At 39.8% G+C, this 23,521-nt stretch overlaps 1 protein-coding gene across 2 annotated transcripts; it reads right to left on the reverse strand.

The window, feature by feature from the left end:
- Positions 1–3,228: 3,228 nt before the first annotated feature.
- Positions 3,229–22,512, reverse strand: plekhm2 (pleckstrin homology domain containing, family M (with RUN domain) member 2). 2 transcript variants are annotated; one of them, XM_034145450.1, is made up of 20 exons: positions 21,928–22,512; positions 20,158–20,264; positions 19,118–19,227; positions 18,916–19,015; positions 18,346–18,433; positions 18,079–18,253; positions 16,759–16,818; positions 15,310–15,589; positions 13,196–13,975; positions 12,808–12,877; positions 12,283–12,373; positions 11,912–11,976; positions 11,396–11,484; positions 11,062–11,194; positions 10,406–10,596; positions 8,155–8,220; positions 7,896–8,055; positions 7,498–7,677; positions 6,946–7,062; positions 3,229–6,801 (listed from the first exon to the last, which is right to left on the reverse strand). In XM_034145450.1, the coding sequence occupies exons 1-20, from the start codon at positions 21,985–21,987 to the stop codon at positions 6,664–6,666; spliced, it is 3,060 nt and encodes a 1,019-aa protein (XP_034001341.1). In that variant the 5' UTR covers positions 21,988–22,512; the 3' UTR covers positions 3,229–6,663. The 2 variants fall into 2 exon arrangements, with proteins under 2 accessions (XP_034001341.1, XP_034001342.1); XM_034145451.1 differs by lacking the exon at positions 16,759–16,818.
- Between the last annotated feature and the right edge of the window lie 1,009 nt (positions 22,513–23,521).

A 23,521-nucleotide genomic window follows, 5' to 3' on the forward strand; every position in this document is an offset into this window, starting at 1 on the left:
TTTTGAATCGGCAAGTAATCTTAATATTTTCTTAAAGGGGCCCTATTATGCTAATTGTCAGGTTCGTATTAGTATTTTGTGCCTCTACGGTGAAATGTTTACATGCTTACATGTTCAAATGTTTCAATTTTTCTCATACTGCTGCAGCACCTCTTTTCACCCTCTGTCTGAAACCAGTGCCCAGTCTGCTCTGATTGGCTGGCTGGCTCTGTTGTGATTGGTCAACCACTTAAAGATGGCCCACCCCTTAGCCTATCACCTACAATGTGTTGGAGCACAAGCCAATAGAAGGACAAGTGTGACATAGTGATGTCACTATATTACGGGAGTAAACAAAGGACTACAATGGTGGCGTTTCAGGCAGTGGGGGGAGGGAGTGTGTGGGAGAGAAACTCCCTCTGGAGGGAACTGTGGGATTTCAGAGGGGAACTGTTTCTATTTCTATAAATTAGGAGACTCGCTTTGCAGTGCCTGGTGTTTCATAGTTTTAACTCATTAAAAAGCTTTTGTAGTCAAATGTGTTTTCTTTTTTTTCCCTGGCCAAAGATTTAAGAATGAATGAATCATCAGCATATAGCTTTGATTCAACTGTCCTTCAGTTCCTCCAGCCACAGCTGATGAATGCATTTTTTTCTTTGTCATTTCATATCCTCCCAATCTGTTTCTTTGAACTTCTCAAAGAGACACAACTTAACTTAAATCCTTCCTCTCTATCTGACAGTGTTTATTTTTGATGTATCTACCCTTGCTGAGTCATTATGTGAGGACACTTTCCACTGACCATGAGTCTATTATATGTTGTTAATACTAATAGTAGGCCATGCACCATTTGCAGTACTGCGTCAGTGATCAATTTGAAACATCACTCTCTTCTAGTCAGTACACAGCATTTTTCCACAGTCAGCTTTTGCCCCCCACTGTGTTGCCCTGTTGCGAGTTAATGTACCTTTACCTTTCCCTCTCCCTTCTCTCTAATGAAGATCTGTAAGTGATGCAGTTCTGTATTGTTGTGCGCAGAGAAAACAATACACACAAGGAGTTAATGGTTCTAAGAAACCATGGAAACGGCACTAGTACACCCAAGGTGACATTTAATGCTGCTCCAATAATAAAAATGTTATTGAAATAGACCAGCAGTAACTTGTTGCCCTAGCAACTACAAAAGGATAATCAATAACACCAGAGGCAGTGAACATGCTGTATGCTCTATGCTGTGCAACCTATTGTCCTTTTTCACTAAGGACTCAATACAGCTGGTACCTAAGATCTTTAGTTGTAACAGTCTTAAAGTTAACTCAACTGTCTTTAAAGGGGCCCTATTATACTTTTGGGGGTTTTCCCTTTCCCGTAGTGTGTTTTTGAGGTTTTAGTTCATGTAGATGGTCTGCAAAGGCTAAAGTCCCAAAGTTCTCTAAAACACACTTCCCCCCCCTGCCTCCACACGCCATTTGTTTACTTCCATAACATAGTGACATGATGTCACTATGTTATGTAACACTCGCTCTTTTTGACTAGCTCTCCAACACATTGTTCGTGATAGGCTAAGGGGAGGGACATTTCCAACACATCTCTAAGCAGTTGAAATAAAGACCTTGTTGAACATTAAAGCATGTAAACATGTCACAGTAGAGGCAAAAAATACAAATATGAACCTACAAATTAGCATAATATGTCCTCAATTAATTACATTTTGTTTAAAAATACCTTAGAAATTGTTAGAAGCTGAAGTCTCCATACTTGAATTCCAAACAGTAAAATTTGCTCCAAAGTCAAAACTATATGATTAGACATAAAATAAACAGCTGGGGAAAATAATAGTTTGTTTTGGTAGAAAATAAGAAAATATACTTAAAATAATAATAGCGATTGAACTAGAAGGGCACTTTAAAATCGCAGACCTCCCGGCAAATCCAAATGACTTTTCTCACAATGATAAGAAAGGTACCAATTTCATTTGTATATCCACCCTTGGAGCCGAATCCACAAACATTTTGTATTGGTTCGTTCTTGGCCCATGCTTCACCCTACAAGTTTAAGGAACATTGTGAAGGAAGTTTTTCTGTTATCCTGCTGACAAACTCACCAAACAAACTGAAAACCGAACTTCCTTGGTAGAAGTAAAGCTTAGAGGAGCACTGAGCCTCAGCGGAAAACCATTTATTGGCCAACTATGTTCACTGGGGTTATTGTCATGTTGTCCCTTAACAGCCTTGTCCAAGCCATGAAAAACAGCCCTAAACCAAACATTCAATAATGGTAGTTTATGGTGTGAAAGCTAATAATAAATTGCTACAAAATTAGACCTTTTTAAGTTTATCAATACCACATACATAGTATGTACATTATCATAGACAGACCGCTCTTATGTTAAAAGGTTTAAAGAGGGACTGCATATCTGACCTGCCCTCTACTGGTGACGGGGAGGAACTGGAACCACCTCTGAAAGAGCACAGCATACAGCAGCTGCAAAGATTAGTTGATTGGTCATAAACTAATTAAATAATCGGCGACTATTTTTATAATCAAATCAGTTTGAGCTTTTTCTTAAGAAAAAAAGGCAGAAAAACCATTGCTCCTCTCTGACAGTAAACTGAATATCTTTCAAGTGAGAAAAAAAACAAGACATTTGTCATCTTGGGCTTTGGAAGAAAACTATTTTCACCAATTCCTGACTTTTAATAGACCAAACAATCATTCAATCAATTGAAAATGAATAGACGGATGCTTGACAATGAAAATGATCCTAAATTGCAGCCCCAAAGCATAGCTTATTCGACGAGAAATCATTTGCTTTTTCGGTTGGAAAACAAGGATTCAAAGTTCTTCTAGCCTTACTGTCTTTCATCAGTATTGGTTTAAAATATCATGTGGAGAAAAGTAATGTAGGCTAGAAATTGAGCTTTGAAAGTGAGGAATTAAGTTGGTTAATACTGAATCGTAAACAATAATCAGCAACAAAACAACTCTTACAGATGTATTACCGTCAGTATGCTGTTCTGTTTGTATTCTTTGTGCTGACAAGTTGACAACCATCCTTTAAGATGGATATAGCAAAAAAGGCCATTTGCAATAGACAACTCTCTTACCTGCGAATCTTCTATCCCTGCTCTAACATGACTGTCCTTTTGATCTGACTGACAGCTCTTCCCTGGATTCACCTAAAACAGAAATATAAGTGATAAAGTCAGAGATACTGGAACATATTATAGCACGCGGATCACCACAGGAGCCAATGTTTTCATCTCAGTTTATTCAGTTACGCTTTCCAATCACAAAGGTATATTTGTACATTCATTAACATTACAAAACCTTCTGGACATGCACGTTTTTATGTGCGAGTGTACAGTATGTTATATTCGATTAGTGCTCTATTTACAATTCAATAAACCGCTAAACATGTACAAATATTACATGCAGTATACATTTATGAACAAAATCGAAAAGGCGCTTTTCACTTAGAAGATGTCATCCATCATTGGCCAGCAATGTCCCACATTCAAACCCTCTGTTCCAAAAAGACGAACTTTAACCTTTTTCTTTATATACACTTCATAGGCCACAACTTTATTTCTTTTATTGATAATCCAACAAACAATTCAAGTAAGTCCAACTCTCCCTGGTCAAAAATACCTTAAATAATCCACTTGGTGAGCTACATCCTTTTTTAGATCTCACTGAATTATTAAGGACTTTTACATACCACCTTATCCATCATTTAATATTCCTTTGCAGCCTTGTCTGTTTAGGTGCGCAAAACAACTTCACAACGCCGCGTCGAAACAAAATAGAAAAAAAAGTGAGTGCTAAGGTTTCGGATGTGACGTACCTTTTTCACCTGAGATTAGATTTCTTTGTAAAAGAGCCGAAGTTGAATGGTAGCACTTAGAGAGGCTTAAAGCACTGATAATGTGGACATGAACATGTAGTGGAGAAAGACATTTTGCACAAACATACATTTATGACATAAGGCTGGGCATCAATTGAAGGTTTTTCTAGGCGTGTTCAAAACTTTGGGAAAAAAAATAGCAGAATGGTCATTATTTGGAGATATTTGGCTGAATAGAATCACATTTTTTGACACAAACCTGCTGAATTCCAACGGCAAAAATCAGGAAATGTGTAACTAAATAACAATGAGCATAAGGACCAGAATTCGATACAGACACCTTGATGTCTGTACTTAAAAACATTGGATACTCAGCCCTACATACAGCACATACTTTGACTTGACTTTCAAAAGAAACCAGAACTCAAATCAAAAGATGATTGTTTAAGTGTTCCAACACAGTCTGTCAAATTGTACAGTGTAAGGCAACAGATAATAAGGATGATTAGTGCTTCATTTAGTTTTAACAAAATTGGCCATTTTGTACAGTTTAGACATGGGTTGTCCAAAAAGGTGACATTGTCATTGCAAAAGAAACCTAATGCTGATTTCATACTCATAATGAGAGCAGAAACACACCGTTACACAGAGCAGCGGCACTAAATCAGTGGTAGTGTAGAAGGCAGATGCTTAACCCAATATCATTTTAGGCAAACCCTCTTATTGGACAATTATCATTATTACACCTTCTGGAAAATAAATAGATGCTGACATGAGCATTCTGTGGCAACAGCGTCACAGAAATGGCTGGCAATATGGAGAAAATCAAATATCACCATATCTCTGATCAAATACCTTGATATATATATTGGGACATATTATAGTGTTGACTGTGCTTGTACATTTTTAAATAATGCTTAGTTTTGTGGATATTAAGGCAAATAGTAGTATGGCTCAAACAAAATCCAGCCTTGAAAACCAAGAAAAGACACCATTACGCTCAGAAATGTAAGATGATATCTTGTGTCATATCACAATATCGATCTAATAACGATATATTACCCAGCCCTAATCACGGCCGGTTTAGGCTTTTTCAATTCTTATTACTTCTCCAAGTGATGCTTTAATATTAGATGATTTTACAGAGTACTTATCTGCTAAGAACAGATGATACTCTGCTCTTGGTTAAAAGGATATTTAAGGATTTCATAAACCTCAAATAGTGTCTTAATGACTAGTGCAGAAAGGCACTTTCAGCACTAGTCAGGTCGTACTGCACAGTACAGTATGATGCCACTCGTTTTAAACAAAAGGCAACTCCTAGCTCTCAGTCTGTAACATATTCTTCACACTGACTGACATTCTTCTTACTCGATACACTAAAAGAGAGGTATACGTCAATATCAGGAACAATAAAATGTCCGCTATGAATTAAATAATTTAGTAACACTTCCCACTTTCTCTACAATGGAAATTAAAGCATGTTATGATACTAACACATAACCACAACTGGTACTGTTGTGAAAAACAACAGCGAACACAATGTGCAAGTCTGCATGGAAGCCTCCGCTCGTCTCTACAGAGTGGAGAAAAAGGCAAGTCTGTTGCATTTCCTGATTTTAAAAAAATCTTTAAATTGGTTTAGCAAGAGTTCAGATAGACGACACGAGCATGTCATGCACAGTGAAACAGCTAAATATAAAGATATCCTTCATATTGAGATCCTCCTCCTCTCGAGCTTATGTGGCAATAATTCAGTGTAGAGGTATGTGCCCGCAGACAAACCAAAACGGAGTATTAGAAACCATCAGTGAGTATGCGTTGATGCTACACAGCACTGTTTTTTGCTCTATTTTGTACTTTAGTAGCACATCTTGTAGGGCACGTGTCCCCATAGCGCCTTTTTCTTGCGGAAAATCGCTGGCAGCGGACGTTCCCAGCGTTTCAACAATAAAACACTCCCTGCGCTTTTTTATTGTTTCTATGACAACGATATGTCAAAAAAGGGGTCGCAGCTGTTGACCGACAAGCATGGATTTCATCATCCGTTTGTGCTACTATATATTTGTTCACAATGTTTGTTTCTGCTCCAACCAATGGGCTTTACGGTCTCTTATGAAACTTATGATAGTTTCCATTTGACAGAAGAGCACTCGGACAAAACATACGCTTCCGACATCATGCGCTGTTCTCATTGGAATCCATTTAAATAAAAAAAAGACGCTGTATGGTCACGGGCCCTCACTAAACAAACATTTATGTGCGAAAATAAAGCGTTTTTTCTGTCTGTCTGCAAGGCATGGAGTGTGAACTTTCCCACGTCGCAAATAAGAGTCAACTGCCCCCTTAACATATGGCTTTCTCTACATAAATCCCAGATTTTTCATTTTTATTAAGAGAAAACATTTCTCTGTGGAGTGAACCTGCTGGTAATGGACCCTTGTCTTTCTTCAAACTCAGCTTCGTCAAATGTTTCTTTTATCTTATAAAGGAATATGTGTCACGAGCATCAAATAAAATCGGTTGTATCCATCCATTAGTCTTCGTTCATTTCATTTAGATTAAGAATGTCTGGCTGTTGCATCACTGCGATGTGATCTGCTGGATGCTTGCTACTCCTGCAGGCAGTTCTCTGATAGAGATCGGTATCTCAGAGGTGCATCACAAGCTCACGCTGCAGTGCAACGACCAATAACCACGTCTGATCTTTTTAGCTTTGAGCTCAGGTTACAGCGGCTGTTTGCCAGAGTTTAATCTATCTTTTCTGCAACTATAGCAAACCGTTTATCAGTACGTCTCAGTGGCGACCCACAGGTGAGTGTGTGAGTGTTTGTCTGTCAGCACCAGGGTTCACGCTGCGCTCTGCCTCGGGCCAGACTGTCTGCCCTCTGCCAGGCGCTGTGCATCAGGGCGAGGGCCTCGCTGCAGCGCTTCTGCACAGAGGGGTCCACCACCTCTCTGTGGGGGAGGTCAACCTGTGTGTGGAGAGGACATACGTGAGGGTTCAACTAAAAGGACAGCCAGAGACAATGTATGAGTAGTAGATCTGAAAAACAAATATTCTTTGGACAGCAAATAATGCAGCGTTACTGATTTGAATGACTAGTCTATCCTCTCACCTGGAAAATGGCCTTCCATGTGGTGCTTAACACCTCCATCAGTCGATCTCTCTCCTCACAGCCGCTGAAGTACAACACCCAGGGAGGAAGGAACTGTGTCCGATCTGAGGCAAACTCCTACAGAGGGACAAATGGGAAAGACCCACATTAAAAGTCCTAACAACAGGAAATAATATCAGTACTATAAACAGTTGGATATTCAACAGTTCACCTGATTTAAATACCAATCACACAGTCCAATCTTCGCAGTTGGAGGAAAATGTGGTAATGAAACATAAGATAATTGGATTCAAGGGCCACGTATATTTTTTGTTGTGGACAGCCCTAATAAACCTGTGTAATTGTTGTGCTGTCTGTTAATCAGTCATGCCCTCTTAGATATATAGAAAAAGGAGGAGGAGCTTCTGTTTTTTTTCTGTTCAGCATGTATTCACCCTAAACAAGAACCTGAAAACTTAATAACGGATAAGGTAAAACTGTACGTCATATATGCATCACACATGAGTACAAGTCTAATATAAAACCATATATTTTGAGCAGATGGCCACTCACAATGACGCAGTACTCCTTGTCGGTCTCCACGCTGACAGCGGTGACATCACAGATGTCGGCGCTGCCCAGCGAGCGGAAGAAGCTGGTCTGACAGTCCTGATGGCAGGTGAGCAGCTTCCTGTCTGTCATCACCAGGCAACATGGGATACAGGGAGTGGGGGCCACACCCTGAGGGATGACCTGCAGGGGAGGAGGCTTTCATTTAATTTCATCATGTGCATATAAACAGGGCTTGAATACATCTTTATTGACATTTTGCTGAGCCGTGGATCCTTCTTGCACATTATGAACATCAGCATTCCATAATTTTTCCCCTGCATCTATAAAAAGATATTGTGATGCATGCAATACTGGAAAAGTAAAACGTGCTGGCTAAACACATGTTGTATGCTCCTCACCCCTTTGGAGACGGACTGGCAGAGCAGCAGCATCCACTCGGACATGTCCTGCTCGTTGTTGGCGATGAGCTCCAGCGGGGGGCGCTCCGTCAGGATGACCTGGAAGGCGTGGGGCCGCTCCGTGCTGTTGGAGCGCCGGCAGCCTCCACAGTGCTCTCCTCTGCGAGACAATATATCAGTAAATAGCTATGTCTCAGAGTGTTTACTTCCTTTTAAGTGTTATTAGTAAAAAACTGTCCTTCTGCTATGTGCTTCTTACCCCATAGTGACGGACAGCACAGGCGTGACATCAGTTCTTTCTGCATACAGGTACAGAATCCCTTTGCTGCAAGAAAATAGAGCATTTATTTGTATTATCAGAAGCTAGACCATAAATGACATAAATATAACGTTTTTATTAATAGATATAATACAATCTAAGCTTTACTAGATGAATGCCAGCATCAGTCACAATCCACTCAAAACCACTAAAATATCAATTTTATTATAGCAATAGGCAGGACTACTGTCAGCCTCCTATACGTGTTGTGCTATACATTGTGTACCTCTGGACAGATTGGCAGGAAATCTGCAGGACTGTTTTGCTCAACGCACAACATTCACAGAGTCAGTCTGTCTGGAAATATGTTGGCATTTTTTACTTCAGCAGAAGTGTCAAATAGTTAACCATACATTTACCTTAATACTACGGATTAAGGTAAATGTGACCTACACTTTTGGCATGCAAAACACAATCATTTACAGACCCTCTAAGCCTTTTTATGATTATATATCTTAAATAGTTACTATAAATGCAATTGCACAAAATAAATGTCATAGTATGTCTTTACACCCCAGTGTAAGAAAACGTTTTTAGAGAGTACTTGTCCATGGACAAGTGAGTTTGGCAATTTACTTGTCCGAATACATTTTTCACTTGTCCAGAAAAATCGATCGGCATCGTATTTGACATTTTCCCATGTTTTTTTACGGTAAGATTTTACTGCATCATACATAGGGTTGGGTATCGTTTGGATTTTAACGATTCCGGTTACGCTTTTTGATTCCGGTTCTTTTTGGTTCTTTGAGAGGGTAAAAATAAGTCCCATGACAAACTGGGAGAAAAATATATTTATGAAAACATTAAGTCAAATCTGTATTCCTATTTACAAATCACTTCATACGGTTTAATTTTGTTACGGTTATTGAATACAATTATATAAAAATAATTGTTTAGTTAGTTCCAAGTGGTGCAGTTTGAGAATGTACAACTGGCCCAGTCTCCTCTGATGTTACACTGCAACCTGCCTGTGAGACAGAGTCCAACCACACAGTCTGTGTGTCCAACACATGTCCTGCTGCAATACACATGCTGCAGCTGCCCAGCTGCTCACTGTTTGTAAAAGTAAATAAATAGTATTTTCATTTCAATAATGTACTTTCTATACCCTGCTTCATAAACAATACTGACATCCCTGTGCACCTCCGAGTCTGGGGGTCCGGGGATGTGAGGACAGCGCGAGGACACAGACAGGGAGGTTGATTTAATTCATAAAGGAAATGGCAGTCAATATTAACAACACAGGAGCTAAAACGCTTAATAACCTTCATCACGTGTTAGAGAAAGAACATAAGAAAGTTTGACAAATATGAGGCTGTTAAACGGGCAGCGAATCCGCTGTGTGTAGAAAGCGATCAGCTGATACGGCAACACGATACGGAGCATAGGGACTCGGCCTCCGCATCCTGTCCTCACAACTCTTATTAATCCCGGTACCGGACAATTGTTATTTGTTCTTACTCGGAACCGAGTTTTGCTTCCCAAGCCTGCCACTGTGCTACACGTCCCGCCCCGTCTAACAGTACAGAAAGCGGCGAGATGCATTTCCTTAGGAATCGACAAGCAAAACCACAACAATGGCGGACACGGACAATTTGCGAATTAGTTCGCTGAATTTATCAATAATTTGTCAATAAATAAGGGCGAAAAACGTCACTTGTCCATCGGACAAGTCAATTGAAAGATCTACTTGTCCGATATTGTAAATAACACGTCCCGGACGGTGGAACGTGTGCTTTTTCCCACATCGATAAATGCTAATTTCTTTATTTTATTAGCTGTTCATATACATTTTATCTCCCGAATATTTTTGGTTTACATGCTTGTGTAGATATAACCAAGATTATGATTAAATCAAACATTTTCACGCTTAATAATGTTTTGAGAAAATGTAAACATTTAAATAAAGCATATTCCTGACCTTGAAAACAATTGAGCATTTTCCAAACTATCAAAACTTTTGTCTTTAACCCTGGACATTAATGCTTCTTGTGAGCCCATTCCATCTTGTTAATACAATGCAGGAAGGTTAATGTCCTATGTCATATGTTGTTCTCATAATCGTTGCAAGCCAAAATCGTAATTGCGATTAAAATACGATTAATTGAGCAGCCCTAGTCCAATGTACAAAATGTTGTATTGAACCTAGCTGATATATACATTGATAGCAGCTGAAAGGAGCTGCCCGTACCTGAGGACGAGGTAGCAGCTCTTCCACAGCTCCTTGCCCAGGTAGGTGGTTCCGGAGCGGTACTGCAGAGACCCCTCTTTGGTGCTGGCAGGCCGTCCAGCAGATGGTGGGCCAGCCTGGGGGGACAGAGTCATGTCCATGGGATCCTCCCAGTGGACCAGGGAATACAGCTGGATAGACACTTCATATGCCTGGAGACACAAGAAATAAGTATATGTTCTTTATGAGTCTGCAAAAGAATAGTGGGGTTGTTAAATAAAAGAAGAAAATGTTCTTCCTTTTATGTAAAATATGAAAATGGACTTATAGAGACTTAAGTATTTCTCACTGTGAACAACATGTTTGATTCATTTTCAATATAATGTTAATAATAAAAAGTCTGCATTGCATTACTGTAAGATGTTGTGCATGTGTGATCATTGGCACACACTACTTGTGATTTGTGATAACTAATTTCTTTTGAAAATAAGTTTCTATTTCAGTCAAAAGGCTGTCATTCTGAGCAAGTAAAACAAATTACTTTTATGTCAAAACTCTGTAATTGTATTTTATGATTAATAGTTGAATTGCTGCATTTATGTCAGCTTTCTCTCTGCGAAAAACAGAACTATAATGAAGAGCTAATGCAGTGTATGTCAAGTTTAACATGTCTGTACCTCACAGTGAGATTCCTGGGAGACAAACTTAGTGAGGGCCAGTTTCTCCATGGTAGCGTCCGTCAGCACAGAGGGGTACGGAGGCTCACGACATCCCTTCACCATGGCTGACTTCAGAATGGATAAGAAACACCTGTAAGTGAAGGAAGAGGAACTGGATGAGATCAGAGGAGAGACTAACAATCACCAAAGTGTCTAGTATGGCTCATATGTGAGATTTTAGAGGTATGCATGCTGGTTCTTTGCACACTGACACAATTACGGCTTGCAAATAAGACCATTTATTGAGCCAAAAAACTAAAACAAAGGTGCAGAGATATACAGGTTCACTCACAGAGTCAGAGAAGCATCAGCTGTGTCCAACAGGAACTTCCTTCTTCTGTTGTTGCAAACCACCATCACTGTCTGTTGGTCAAGGCCCACCTAAAGTAAAACAACATTACAAATAAGATATCAGACACAAAACGTTGTGCTCCACTACCCCAGCTGTCATGTCATGCTTAAGTCTACATGGTTCAAATCTTCTAACTTAACATGGATCACATTGAGGATCATGTAGACTGCAGGTTCAACCATGATGTGACAGTTTGGGTAGTGGAGCAGTATATGAATATGTTGTGCCACTGCTGGGACATGTTTACATACACTTACATGCACAAAAACCTTTATAACACACTACAGGAAAGGAGAAAACTTAAAAAGCATAACAGGTCTCTTTAACTCATACATCTTTGGTAATGTCAAAGAACCTTAAAAGATTTGTTATGCCTTATTTGGTTTGGATAGACTCACTTTTGGTACCAGCACTGCTTACACAGTGTGTGTATAAGCAGTTTTAAAGGACACTTACTGAAAGATAGTCCATCTCATTGTAAGAAACGGCGTCTTCTACTGTGTAAGGCTTCTCTGCTGCTCCTGTGGAGGAAAACAAGAGTCATCCAGTGAGAATATGTAATGGGAATTATTTTCCCATTCAAAATAACATTACTGAGATGTGTTGTCCACTTCCTTCAACATTGTGTCGATGTTATAGGACCCTTGCAATGGTTGAAACTCTCAGATCGGCGGGGATTTACAGGGTTTTTACAGTCATGATCAAAACTTTATTCTATTAATGTTAGGAAAGTCAGAGATAGAAACCGGACTTCCATATGTAAAAAAAAAAAAGGACTCAAGTGTTTGTGCAAAAGTCAATATTTGCTGTTGTTTTTAGCCATTTACCCTTCCTAAGCAGGTAGATGTAACAGTCCGTCAGCAGCAGGTACAGGGGCTGCAGGTCGCCCTCCATATGGCCTGTGCTCATTCTCAACATCTGAAAACATAAAGGAAAACTAAGTGTCAGCAACATCAATATTCGTCCTGATTAGGATAATTAAGATAAATAGTTAAGCGTGTGAAACATGGTGGATTTGAAACTACTAACGAAATACCAATAAGATACATTACTACAAGCGGAGTAAAAGCAGTTAAAAAAGGCAGTTAGCAAACTGAGCCTTTCAACACTTCCAATGAGCAACGGTCTCCAAACCACTGTGTCCATTTTGCAACATGTATGAGTTTTACAAGAATGGCTTGAAGACGTGCGAAAGACCTACATATTTGTTTTAAGACTTAAACAGGTCTCTTCTCTAACTGTTATCACTCAATTGTTAATATTACAGCTGAGCCATTACATACATTCAAATTTCCTCCAAATGATGCAACTTCTTTATAAAACAAATAAAGAACAACTGTGATTGCCTTCACCTTGAAAAGCTGCTCCTCATTCTCCCTGAACACGTGAATCATGAGAAGAAGCAGGTGATTGTTGTCCACCCTGAAATATGAATAATGTTAGACACACTTTTAAACAACAAAATAAGTCATTTTTAATTACTTACAATAACATAATAATAGGTTAGAATATTCTATATATAGACCAATTTACTACGACTTAAAACAAATATAGATACAATTAGAATACAAAATTATAAAAGTGTGCAAAGTAGTTGCAGGTTTTTCTTGTTTTTTTAAATGCAGTGAGCTAGTGATGCAAACTGTTCAGTGTTATTGAAAGGGAAAAACTAAAGAAACCTAGAAGCTGTGAGTTCTCTGTTAGCCAGAAGTGAGGTAGGATTTTGTAGAAGTTTCTTACTTAAACTCAGCAGGATGAGAACTCTCTGCCTCCTCATTAAATGTATTCTTGTTGTTTTCTTCTTCTTCTTCTTCTGTACCTTCTTCCGTCTTTAACTCTGGCTCCTGTCCTTCTGCTGTTTCTGCCTCTGCTTCATCTTGAGGGCCACCTGGAAGATTCTGCGGCTGACGATGCTCTGCAGGGTCATGGTGGCCACCACCCGTGGGAGGAGAGCCTGGACTGTCAGCGGTAAAGCAGCATAAGTCTGCGGGCGCAGGAGAGGCAAGCAGGAAGTGGTGGTTTGTGGGCAGAGGGGAGCGAGGCGTCTCTCCTCGGGCCGGGTCGGGGGGCTCGCCCTCTGATGCCTCTCGAAAGGGCTGCAGGGAAGGAGGTTCGGGGCCCCTCTCGCTGTCTTTACTGCTTTTCTCCTTCTCTGTCTCCTCTCGATGCTCCCACACATCCTCCCTATCCAGAGTGCCGTTTATCCGGTCCATGACATCACGCAGGGACTGACCCACGGTGTCCATGGAGGTGTCCGTCATCTCCGGGAGCCGTAGGAGGCCTTCCGTTCCTTCCTCCTCTCCTTCCTCCACAACCTCTGATCCCACCCTACTTCTCCTCATCTCCGCCTCAGCATCCAGCTGAATCAGGGTCCCGTTTAGTGACTCCACATCCTCTGAGGGCAGATGGTGGTGGTCCAGTTCCATGTGCTCAGAGGATACAGAGTTGTGGATGCTGCTGAGAGAATCTGTGGAGCCCCTCCCTCGACGCTTCTTGGCTGGTTTCCTCCGCCTGGCCATCCTGGAAGATCAGAGTGGTTAGCTGTGGTTTCATCGTTATAATACAAACGTATTAACTGTATATAGAATGTGAGACTACAAGCCATGGACCAGATGCACAAAACACCTTATGTTAAGACTTTACTTTGTGTTAAGGTTTCCTTAAAGGTGGGGTAGGTAAGTTTAAGAAACCGGCTCGAGATACACTTTTTGTTATATTCCATGGAATGCTCTTAACATCCCGATAGCAATGAATATTTTAAGTGCTTTGACAAAAAATCCATAACAAAATGTCATCTGTGGAAGCCGTAGTACTGTAAAGAGCACGACCAATCATTTTAGCCGGCCCGGCTAAAATAATTGGATGGCCTACCTGCCTGTCAGCCTTCCATCTGTGCACAGACTTATCTCGTGCCCTCATTGGTCATGTGCGCGTTCCTGTGTGTTGGAGGAGGGGCTCTGTAAGGAAGTGGCAGATTTTTTCCGGCTGTGTATTTTCAAATTCTAGCGATCTCGAGCTGGTTTCTCCAAAATTACCTACCCCACCTTTAAAGAAGCCTCTAGATGGTAAAAAAATAAACATCTCACTAAATATTATAGCAACCAATTAAGGGAAAATCCTAAGGTACCTCATCTTAACAGCACAATGGCCCAGTTCATGGCAATAAATACACAAATATTAAATGCATCCTGAGAAGAGGAGAACCAAATGGAAATGCCTAATTATGAGGAAATGATACAATACTGCTATCTGTAAAATAGGAAAAATAATTTTATAATAAATGTATAATGTTTCTCTCCTCTGACCAACTTGCTTCTATGTGTTATTTTCTCCTTATTTGTCTACTATCTATAGCCCAACTTTGTGGGAAGATAACAAGCAACAAGAGCGCTAGTTCAAGCAAACGGTCTCCATGGAAACTGTAGGATTTTACCATCACAAAATGTTACAAAGCAGTAAAGGTAAATGCATTAAAGGGGCCCTATTATGCTTTTTGGGGTTGTCCCTTTCCTGTATTGTGTTCTATAGGTTTTTGTGCATGTGAATGGTCTGCAAAGGTTAAAATCCCCAGAGTGAGTTTCTCTCCCACAGAATCCCCCCCTGACTGAAACTCCTCCATTGGACTCCTTTATTTACTTCCGTTACATAGTGACATCACAAACAAACAAAAAAACTAACCCTAACCCTAAAACATTAAAACATGTAACAGTAGAGGCACAAAATACAAAGATGAACCTGAAAATAAGCATAATAGGACCCCTTTAAGGGATTCTGTGCCCTCAACTAAGAAAACATTAAGAAAACTTAAGGTGTTTTGTGTCTGGACACAACAACTAAAGCTGAGGCTTCTGTACCTGATGACCTCCAGCTCGTTGCCGGTGCCCTCTGTGTCCTCTCCAGCTGTGAAGGAGTTGTGTCTGCTGGCCACGTGCACTGGCGTGACGTCGGCTGAGGTGTTGGTGTCCGAGTCCTCGTTGAAGGGGTTGTGTCTGAAGGTGGGGCTGTGAGGAGCTAGATGAGATATTACCTTCATCCTCAGACCGCCGGAAGAAAGGACCACGGTGTCGCTGATGACCGTCTGCGGATCGGAGCTGCTGGAGCGCGGGCAGCTGGCCTGGTCCGTCAGGTCGCCCTCTGAAAAGTAACACAAAGACTTAACGGAACAGTCACCCACATTTAGTTCGAGGAGATGTACACAGAGGTGTTGGCGTTGTCTTGTTGGTAACTTGATAATGTTAATAAGTAATATAGGATTAGGATTGTTTCTATTATGAATGATATGAATTGCTGTATATGCTTTTACCACCAATGGTGATAACCAACAAGATTATTTGGAAAACCTTTGTGTATTTCTTCATCAGCGTCACAGACAAACACATGTTAGGGGCTGCAGCGTCCTTCACCGCAGTTCTTTGGCAGGGTCAGAGGCACAAACGCATTGCAGAAGACCTCGAGTGGGTAAAGTAGCAGCTTTTTTGCAGTGGCACAGGCCTAGGTTAAGCATTAATTACTGCAGCTAGAGATGGGTCATACAGATATTCAAATAAAATATTTTGCAGTAATCAGCACTTTTGATTCAACGTGAGTTCAGTGATCCAGCTATGGAATTGATCAAATGTGGAGATACTCCAATTGCATAACATTTTTATCCACCAATAATTCACACTTAATACTTTAATAGACAGTTGTGTGTTCGTTAAATAACACTTATTGCAAGCAGATGTTGAAGTTATAACAAGGATTGTGCACTCTGTGAGCTTATGCAGATTTCTTAAATGTCACCTCTCACAGCAGTGGAGCTTAATTTAGGCCAGTGCCAGATACACATAGGAAGAGAAGACTTTACATAAAAACGATACACCAGACAAACAGATAACACAGTGTCATGGAGACAGACTGGACGAGGTGAGTACCAGGCAGAAACCAGGCAGGCGTTTATGTTGCTGTGGTAAATAATAATGCAGAGTCAGCGTTAGGATCATTCCTCAGATGAGTAACACATGCAGAACAGGACACATATAAGTTCCCACAACACCCGTTCCCAAACTTACCAGTCAAAGCATTATTATGCATGATGTCACCTTTCTTTCATTTAACTTTATGTTGATCTAACTGTGAAAGCTTAAAATGTATATAGATTTTACAGCAGTCTTTTGCACTAGCTAGCTACACTTTACATATTAGTCTTATTTCTGACTAGAGTACCAAGCATGCTTTAAGCACAAACTGCAGGATGGCCATGCCAGATAAAAGGGAGGGAGGGGTCAAATGGGAGTAAGGGGAGTGGTTGACCAATGTCCCACCTTCCCAGTCTGCACTTGGCAATGACTGCAGCACGGGGAAGATGTCACCGAAATCATAATCTAAAAAAAAAAGGAAGGATAACATTGATATCATTAGAGAGAGATGTAGTGGAGACAGGAGAGAGGAGATGGAGAGACAATGGTACAGAAATAGTCAAACAAAAATAACATGATATATGGTTATATGGAATAACAGAACTGATGAAAAACAAAAAACAAAGTAGGAAGGGAACTAAATCTAAAGCAGGGAACTGACTCTGTGCTTTGTGGAGAGTGATGGGGAAAGCATTGGGCGAGTGCTGCAATGAGGACATCCTGTAGCTCTGCACGTGAGTGATGCATCTGATAAGAATGCTCTTTGGTTTCCTTTAGTCACTAGAGTCTGCAAAGATGAATCCAACTTCTGCTTCAACATGCCATTAACAGGGTTTTGCCCCCCTCAGCATGCTAGTTGTATTTGTCTAGTACAAAACATTGTGTTGGCAGCTTCTCATTTTAGCTGCTGTTACATGGGCAAATGTCACAGACGCCAGGGCATATCATCTGTCACTGATTCAAAATGAATTCCAGTGTAACTTTATGACAGATCGAAAAATAAACGTGGCTGTTTTCCGTGTGTGCTGTCTGCAAGCCTGTGGTTGTAAAAAAAAGAAAAAGGATAGATCACACTGTACCACCACTACGCAACATTTAGTGGACTGTCAAGAGTGATGCCTCTTCTCTTTGGCTGAGTTTGTCACGTCAATTTCAAGAGTCATTTTGAAAGTTTTATTCACACCATATTGATCATTCAAACTAGGGCTGCTCGATTATGGCAAAAATCATAATCTTGATTATTTGGATCAATAATTGATATCACGATTATTAAAAACGATTATCCATTTACTTTGAAAACATCCATTTATTGAAAAAAAAATGTTGAACAGTATGTTTTTAACAGTTGATTACCCTGAACTTCAAGTATAATTTAACTGAAAAACCAATAAAAAAAAAAAAATAATAATAATTGTTTTATTTCGATTAGGTTGTTTTCATAATCGTTGCAAGCCAAAATCGTAATTGCGATTAAAATACGATAAATTGAGCAGCCCTAATTCAAACTGATCAACGTCTGAATCAGGACCTTCACTATTTGGATGAAAAGATTGTTAAAATACATTGATACAAATTTAGAAGGCTACAACAGTGATTTCAAAGTGTTGGATACATATTTAATCACATTTAGGTAAATATGATCAGATCAGACGCTATGTATTGTTAAGAAACTCTGATTGGCATCAAGGCTAACAAAACGTTGTTCTGGACCCCCCTACTGCTTACCTTCACTGGAGGGGGCTATGGCGCTGTCGTCCCACTCCAGGTTGGTGGAGGTGAGGGAGGTGAAGGAGTGCAGGGACAGGCTGTCGGAGCTGGGCAGCCGCTCCTCAAAGTCCAGCAGGTTATGGGGTTTGTAGTATTCTGGCATGTAGGGGGCCACGTCCAGATAGGGCACATCCTGAAGCAGCACGACCAAACAGAAAGGTTACAAACACGCTGGTAGGATCTGCATTTCTATTTCTATTCTCATTGATTATACTGTATGCTGACCAGCTCCAGGTCAAAGCGGATGAACTCCAGGCCGGACACCAGCGTGAGGAAGAGTGTGAGGTGGTCATGGCTGCAGACTAATGCATTCCTAGCAGAGAAGAGAAGACATTTACAAATAAGTCTGCTTTCTATCCCCAGAGTCAAACTCAACATGGAGAGGCAGCGTTTAGTTTTTATGCTTCATAAATCTGAAAACTGCAACGCTCACCTCTTATAAATCAAGGCTAAGCCTTTTCTGTTGCCTAATAAATCAAATACCAATATATATAACACAGCATGGTAGCTTTTATTTTGTATACCGGTCTTATGTTTAAGCTTGATATTAGGTCTATTCTCTGGGCTTTTCATGAAATTTTTTTTATGTATTTAAATGGAACTGTCTTAATGTTTCAATTTTTTTTTTTTCAAGCGTTTTGAATTGCCTTGCCTACAACACAAATGTTTTGTAATTATGAACTTATCTAACAACCACAGAATGTTATCCCTAAAATTCAATATAACTTCCACTTATTACATGGAACAATTTGTAAAATTCCTCATCATCAACATCAGGATTTCTGAATGACTTACTTGAAATAATACTTCTGCAGTAATGCGTGGTTCTCCTGGAAGAGGCGTAGATAACTCTCCAAAGAGCTCTCACTCAATGCAAGGTATAACCATGCACGGCCTGCACAAAGAAAACAAGTTGTTTTGAAAAATTCAACCCAATCTTACCCCCCAATGTTCTGTACATGCGAGTGTGTTCCATTGAGCTTCAGAGATGTCTTACTTCGGCCGAGGTTGGTTGCTATGTGCTGGAGCTCATCTATCTGACGGACAGCCTCTTTCCTGGTGAAGTGAAGGACCAGGACCCAGTAGCCTGAGGAGATGTCCTGCAGGCTGTAATGTAGAAGAACAGACCATAATATCACATGCATGATGTCAAAAGGGGAAAGCTGAGTAGAGTGATGGCACAAGAGATAAATATTCACAGAAATGTAACAGAGAAACAGTAACAGAGACAGAGCGCAATGCATTAAGTCCTGCACACACTGAAGTGGAAAACAATTCATTACTCTGAATTTCCTTTGTATTACGTGATGGTGCCTTCTTGTCACATTTGTCTGCCAGCAAACAACAACACCATGCCTAATAGCTTCACTGTGGTGCACTACCAACAGGATAAAGAACCCATCTTTTAGCTTTTAGGCTGCAGATTGGAAAAACTGAGCCATTAAGAAGACAAAAATGAAGCATTAGTAGGTGAATTGGGAAAACTGTGGCTTACTGACACTTTGCATTTTGTCCACATGTCAGCTTTAGGCTAAATATTTTTCCTGTAAATTAAGCTAAAGCATTTTGAGAGTATGTAACACATATGTAATTTCATGTTTGAGAGTGCCGTAGCCAACAATATTAGATATTTAGCTCGTCCTATCATCATTTATTTATCAACATATTTGAAATCATTTCCCAATTTGGGATTAATAAAGTATATATCTATCTATTTCCATTGCTGACATGCTGAAGTGAATGTTTTTAGCTAGCTTCAGGCATGTTGTACGCATATCCGGTCTTGGTTGCATAACTTGCGGCTTATTGTTTCCCCTATAGTGTGGTGTTGCGTTCTGTCCCTATATACTCTGAATGATCCACACCTAGATCAATAATTGAACCAAACTGTAACTTGAAAAGCATGGGTCTAAAAGGTATAACAAATTGTGACGGTTCAGATAGAGGGACATGAGCAGGATCCATAACTGAAGACTTATTTACAGAATGCGCCTCAACTCTTTCCAGTGTGTAACTGATGTGCGGTTGGCCTCTTACCCGTACAGCAGAGCATGGTCCAGGTGTTCACAGAGACGCTGAAGGACCCGGTCGTGATTCCGGATAGCTGGGGTCTCATCTTCACAGGCCGCAAAGTAACTCTGCAACTGTACATGGTTTAAGTTATCACAAAATTAAATGACTATAAAGTTTTATTTTTGCTTTGGGGCATGGCTCTTGATAGAAATATTTGTATCATTCATTATGCATATAACCAAAACCAGCTGGGAATGAAAAACGTTAGCCAACTTGGCATGATGATGATGATGATAAGGATGATGATGATGATAAGGATGTAGGTAAAAAACATTCAAAAACATGGAAAACTGGTAATTACTAAATCAAGAAATTGCTTTAATGCAAACAAGCCAAACAATAAAGTTATGTGTTGGATGTAATGCATTAGTAAACTAATATCAAGGAATGTTTTACTTTTGTCTCTGAACTCCTGCAGACTGGACTCGAAAATAAATATCTTCAGTGCGATAAGACATGGTGTTCACTTCAATGTGGGATGAACAATGTAGGAATTGTAGCATGTTTCTACATGTTCCATGGTTAATGACATGCTTCGGGACTTTATAATCCTACAGTGCCCTTACAGTTAAAGCAACCAAGAATGTTGTGCCAAGTATTGGAATGTCTCTGACCTAAATCCAACTTAAGCCGGGCTGAGACTAAGGAGGTTTTGGGTCAATGTATCTACGGTTCAGCACTTTAAAACATGTTTGATATTAAATCCAATGTGCTGGAGGAAAAGCAACAAAAAAAGGTCACATTTCATGCGATGCTAAGTGTGTTTTCATGGTCACCCTCTTCCTGCAGAGACCTACTGATGCACCCAAGTATAGGTCAGAATAGCTTTGAGGATTGTGCCCCCGAAGAAAGACAATTTATATCTTGTGACTATCTCCACGTGACAGAGCAATGTTTGTTGAGGTAACACTTTCTTGGGAGCTTGAGACATACCATTTCCACTACTTTCACGGTCCTTATGCAGTACAACAGAGATACTGTGCTGCACCACTGTTCCTGTTTTGTAAATACCCTACATCTGCATTATTTTTGGTCAACGAATGACAATAAACGATTCTTAGCCGCGTTCACACCGGAGTACTTTTCACCGTACTTGAATCCTTGTGTAACCAAATAATAATGTATTAGACAAATAGGAGTTAAGGAAGTAGGTCAAAGTACTGGGCGTATTGCATTAAACACTGGTGTACTAGAACTGAGTTAAAGAAAGACAATGCAAAACTAATAACTAAAATGCACATAGTTTTAAATCTACAACATTACAGGGAGAGCAGGAAGACAATACAATGTTGCCTATCAGGTTATGAGACAGGTAGTTTCACAACATCAGGCATAGCTGGGGAAAGAACATCTATAATGTTTTCAAACTTCAATGGAAAATAGAAGCAAATATCTTCCTGCTCACCCTTATGTTGCAAGATACTGTCCCCCGATATAGTTGCAGGTGTGTTTACAACACATGCCGCAGTTAGCAAACACAAGGGCTATATGCCACTATTGTTCCCAATGGTCAAGAGGGAAAACTAGAACAACATGACAACCCTTAAAGGTTGAATTGAACATTCGATACTGTATTATATCAATAAGGTAAAGGCCCTCCATTAACAGGGAGCTGGTAATGTCCCAACGACTTAAAGTTGGGCAGACAAAAGATGACCTAATGTTTGCTACAGTAACTCATTTAAAAAATAATGTAATTCTCTGACAATGTTTAAATGTAAGGACAACGCTTACCTTCTTCACAGACAGGGATATGTTTTCCAATATGCGATCCTTTACTTTCAGTTGATCCATCACTGGTCTGCTGGCAGCTTACAGCAGGCTGTCAGCTGACTCCCAAGCGCAGCTATGTTATGCTAAAGCTAATGCCGCCCGTCTTATTAGCTAGCTAGCTAACATTTTCTTTACCTTCAATGCTGTTGGCTGCCAAGGTAACGACACAGCTCGGTGTGTCAAGTTTACACATTCAGTTTGACAGTGTCGGTAGTTCACATTAATGATGTTAATGTGAAGTACTTGACAAGCAAAACACTGTCAACGCGTCCGGTTAGCCAAGTAATGTTTGCCTAGCTTCGCGTTAGCTTAGCCACTTGACTTTTTTTCAACGCTGGACTCAAGGTGGGGGTGGCTAGCAAATTTTAGAGCCCAAACATGGACTTTTAGCAGGAAATGTAATTATCTTATTATCCGTTTTTCACTGTGTAAGCTATTGTGAATTAATTTAAGTTACATTTTTCGCGAATTTCTCTATTAAAGCAAGGTAATTACATCAAAGTCACGGATGCTAGGGTTACTTTTTGTGCTACTGACCTAACTGTTCTCAGGCTGAACTCCCACTGTCAGAACATTACGTCACTATTAGCCTCAATACGTACAGATTGAACAGCATTCAAAACGGACTACTTTAAAGTTGGATTTATGCGAAAACACAAATATTAATAAAATATGACTGGATTTGTAATCGTCAGAACTTGCTCCTCAAATCGGCTAGGGTGCATACTGCCGGTTTTAACTTATTATAAATAAATACAATTATAATTGGTTCACCCGGTCATTCATTCAGAAAGTAAAAGTAGCTAAAGCATGTTTATACAAATGTCACTTTTCATTGTCACTTCAGGGTGTCACTACAATGTACATCATTATCTAAAATTGCAACCAGTCTTACATTATTGATATGGCTTGTAACACTTCAAAGTTGAACTTTAAACATCTGTAATTCATTTTGAATAGAAGTCAATGATACAAGTTGAGTAACTTTAATTAAGTTCCTGATATCTACAATGACCATTGACACTACAAATAAATTAATCATTGATAAGGAATTTACACTTTGACTAGTGAGGAATTAAGTGTAGATATGTTTAATTAGAATTGTTACCTTTCAAAATGACATTATGGAAGGGTTGGCTTGGAATTCTCATTACTTAAAAAGCAATTATTGATATCTACTGTATTACCGCTACTGAATTAGATGCAAACAGGCCTTACATAAAGCACATTTCCCTTTTGCAAAGCATCTGAAGATTTGAATGACCATATTTTGAGTTTGGCATGAATACTCTCCATACCAAGAACATCATGCCAACCAACAACACTATGTCAGTCATAGCATATAGCATTATGAAGTAAAATACCATCAATTAGGTAAAGAAAGCATATACTCATGCAGTGTTAAAATGAAAGTACACTTATGTCAGGTCACAGAAAGGACAGGAATTTGTATTTAGTGGAATGTCAATATTTTATTGTTAAGATGACTCCAACTTTTTTGGAAACACTTATCAAAAAACAAATTAGCAGTTGGCATATTCAGTGCATGTAGTTA

Source organism: Trematomus bernacchii, unplaced genomic scaffold (genome assembly GCF_902827165.1).
Source record: "Trematomus bernacchii unplaced genomic scaffold, fTreBer1.1, whole genome shotgun sequence".
NCBI classification, from domain to species: Eukaryota; Metazoa; Chordata; class Actinopteri; order Perciformes; family Nototheniidae; genus Trematomus; species Trematomus bernacchii.

What these genes read in the sequence shown, in the direction of transcription:
- plekhm2 (XM_034145450.1), bottom strand. Translation starts at nt 21,987, where the DNA reads ATGGATCAACTGAAAGTAAAGGATCGCATATTGGAAAACATATCCCTG. An exon ending in CTGCAGAAGTATTATTTCAA is followed by an intron (nt 18,434 to 18,915) that starts GTAAGTCATTCA and finishes CTTCTCTGCTAG; the next exon opens with GAATGCATTAGTCTGCAGCC. An exon ending in CATAGCCCCCTCCAGTGAAG is followed by an intron (nt 16,819 to 18,078) that starts GTAAGCAGTAGG and finishes TTTTTTTTTTAG; the next exon opens with ATTATGATTTCGGTGACATC.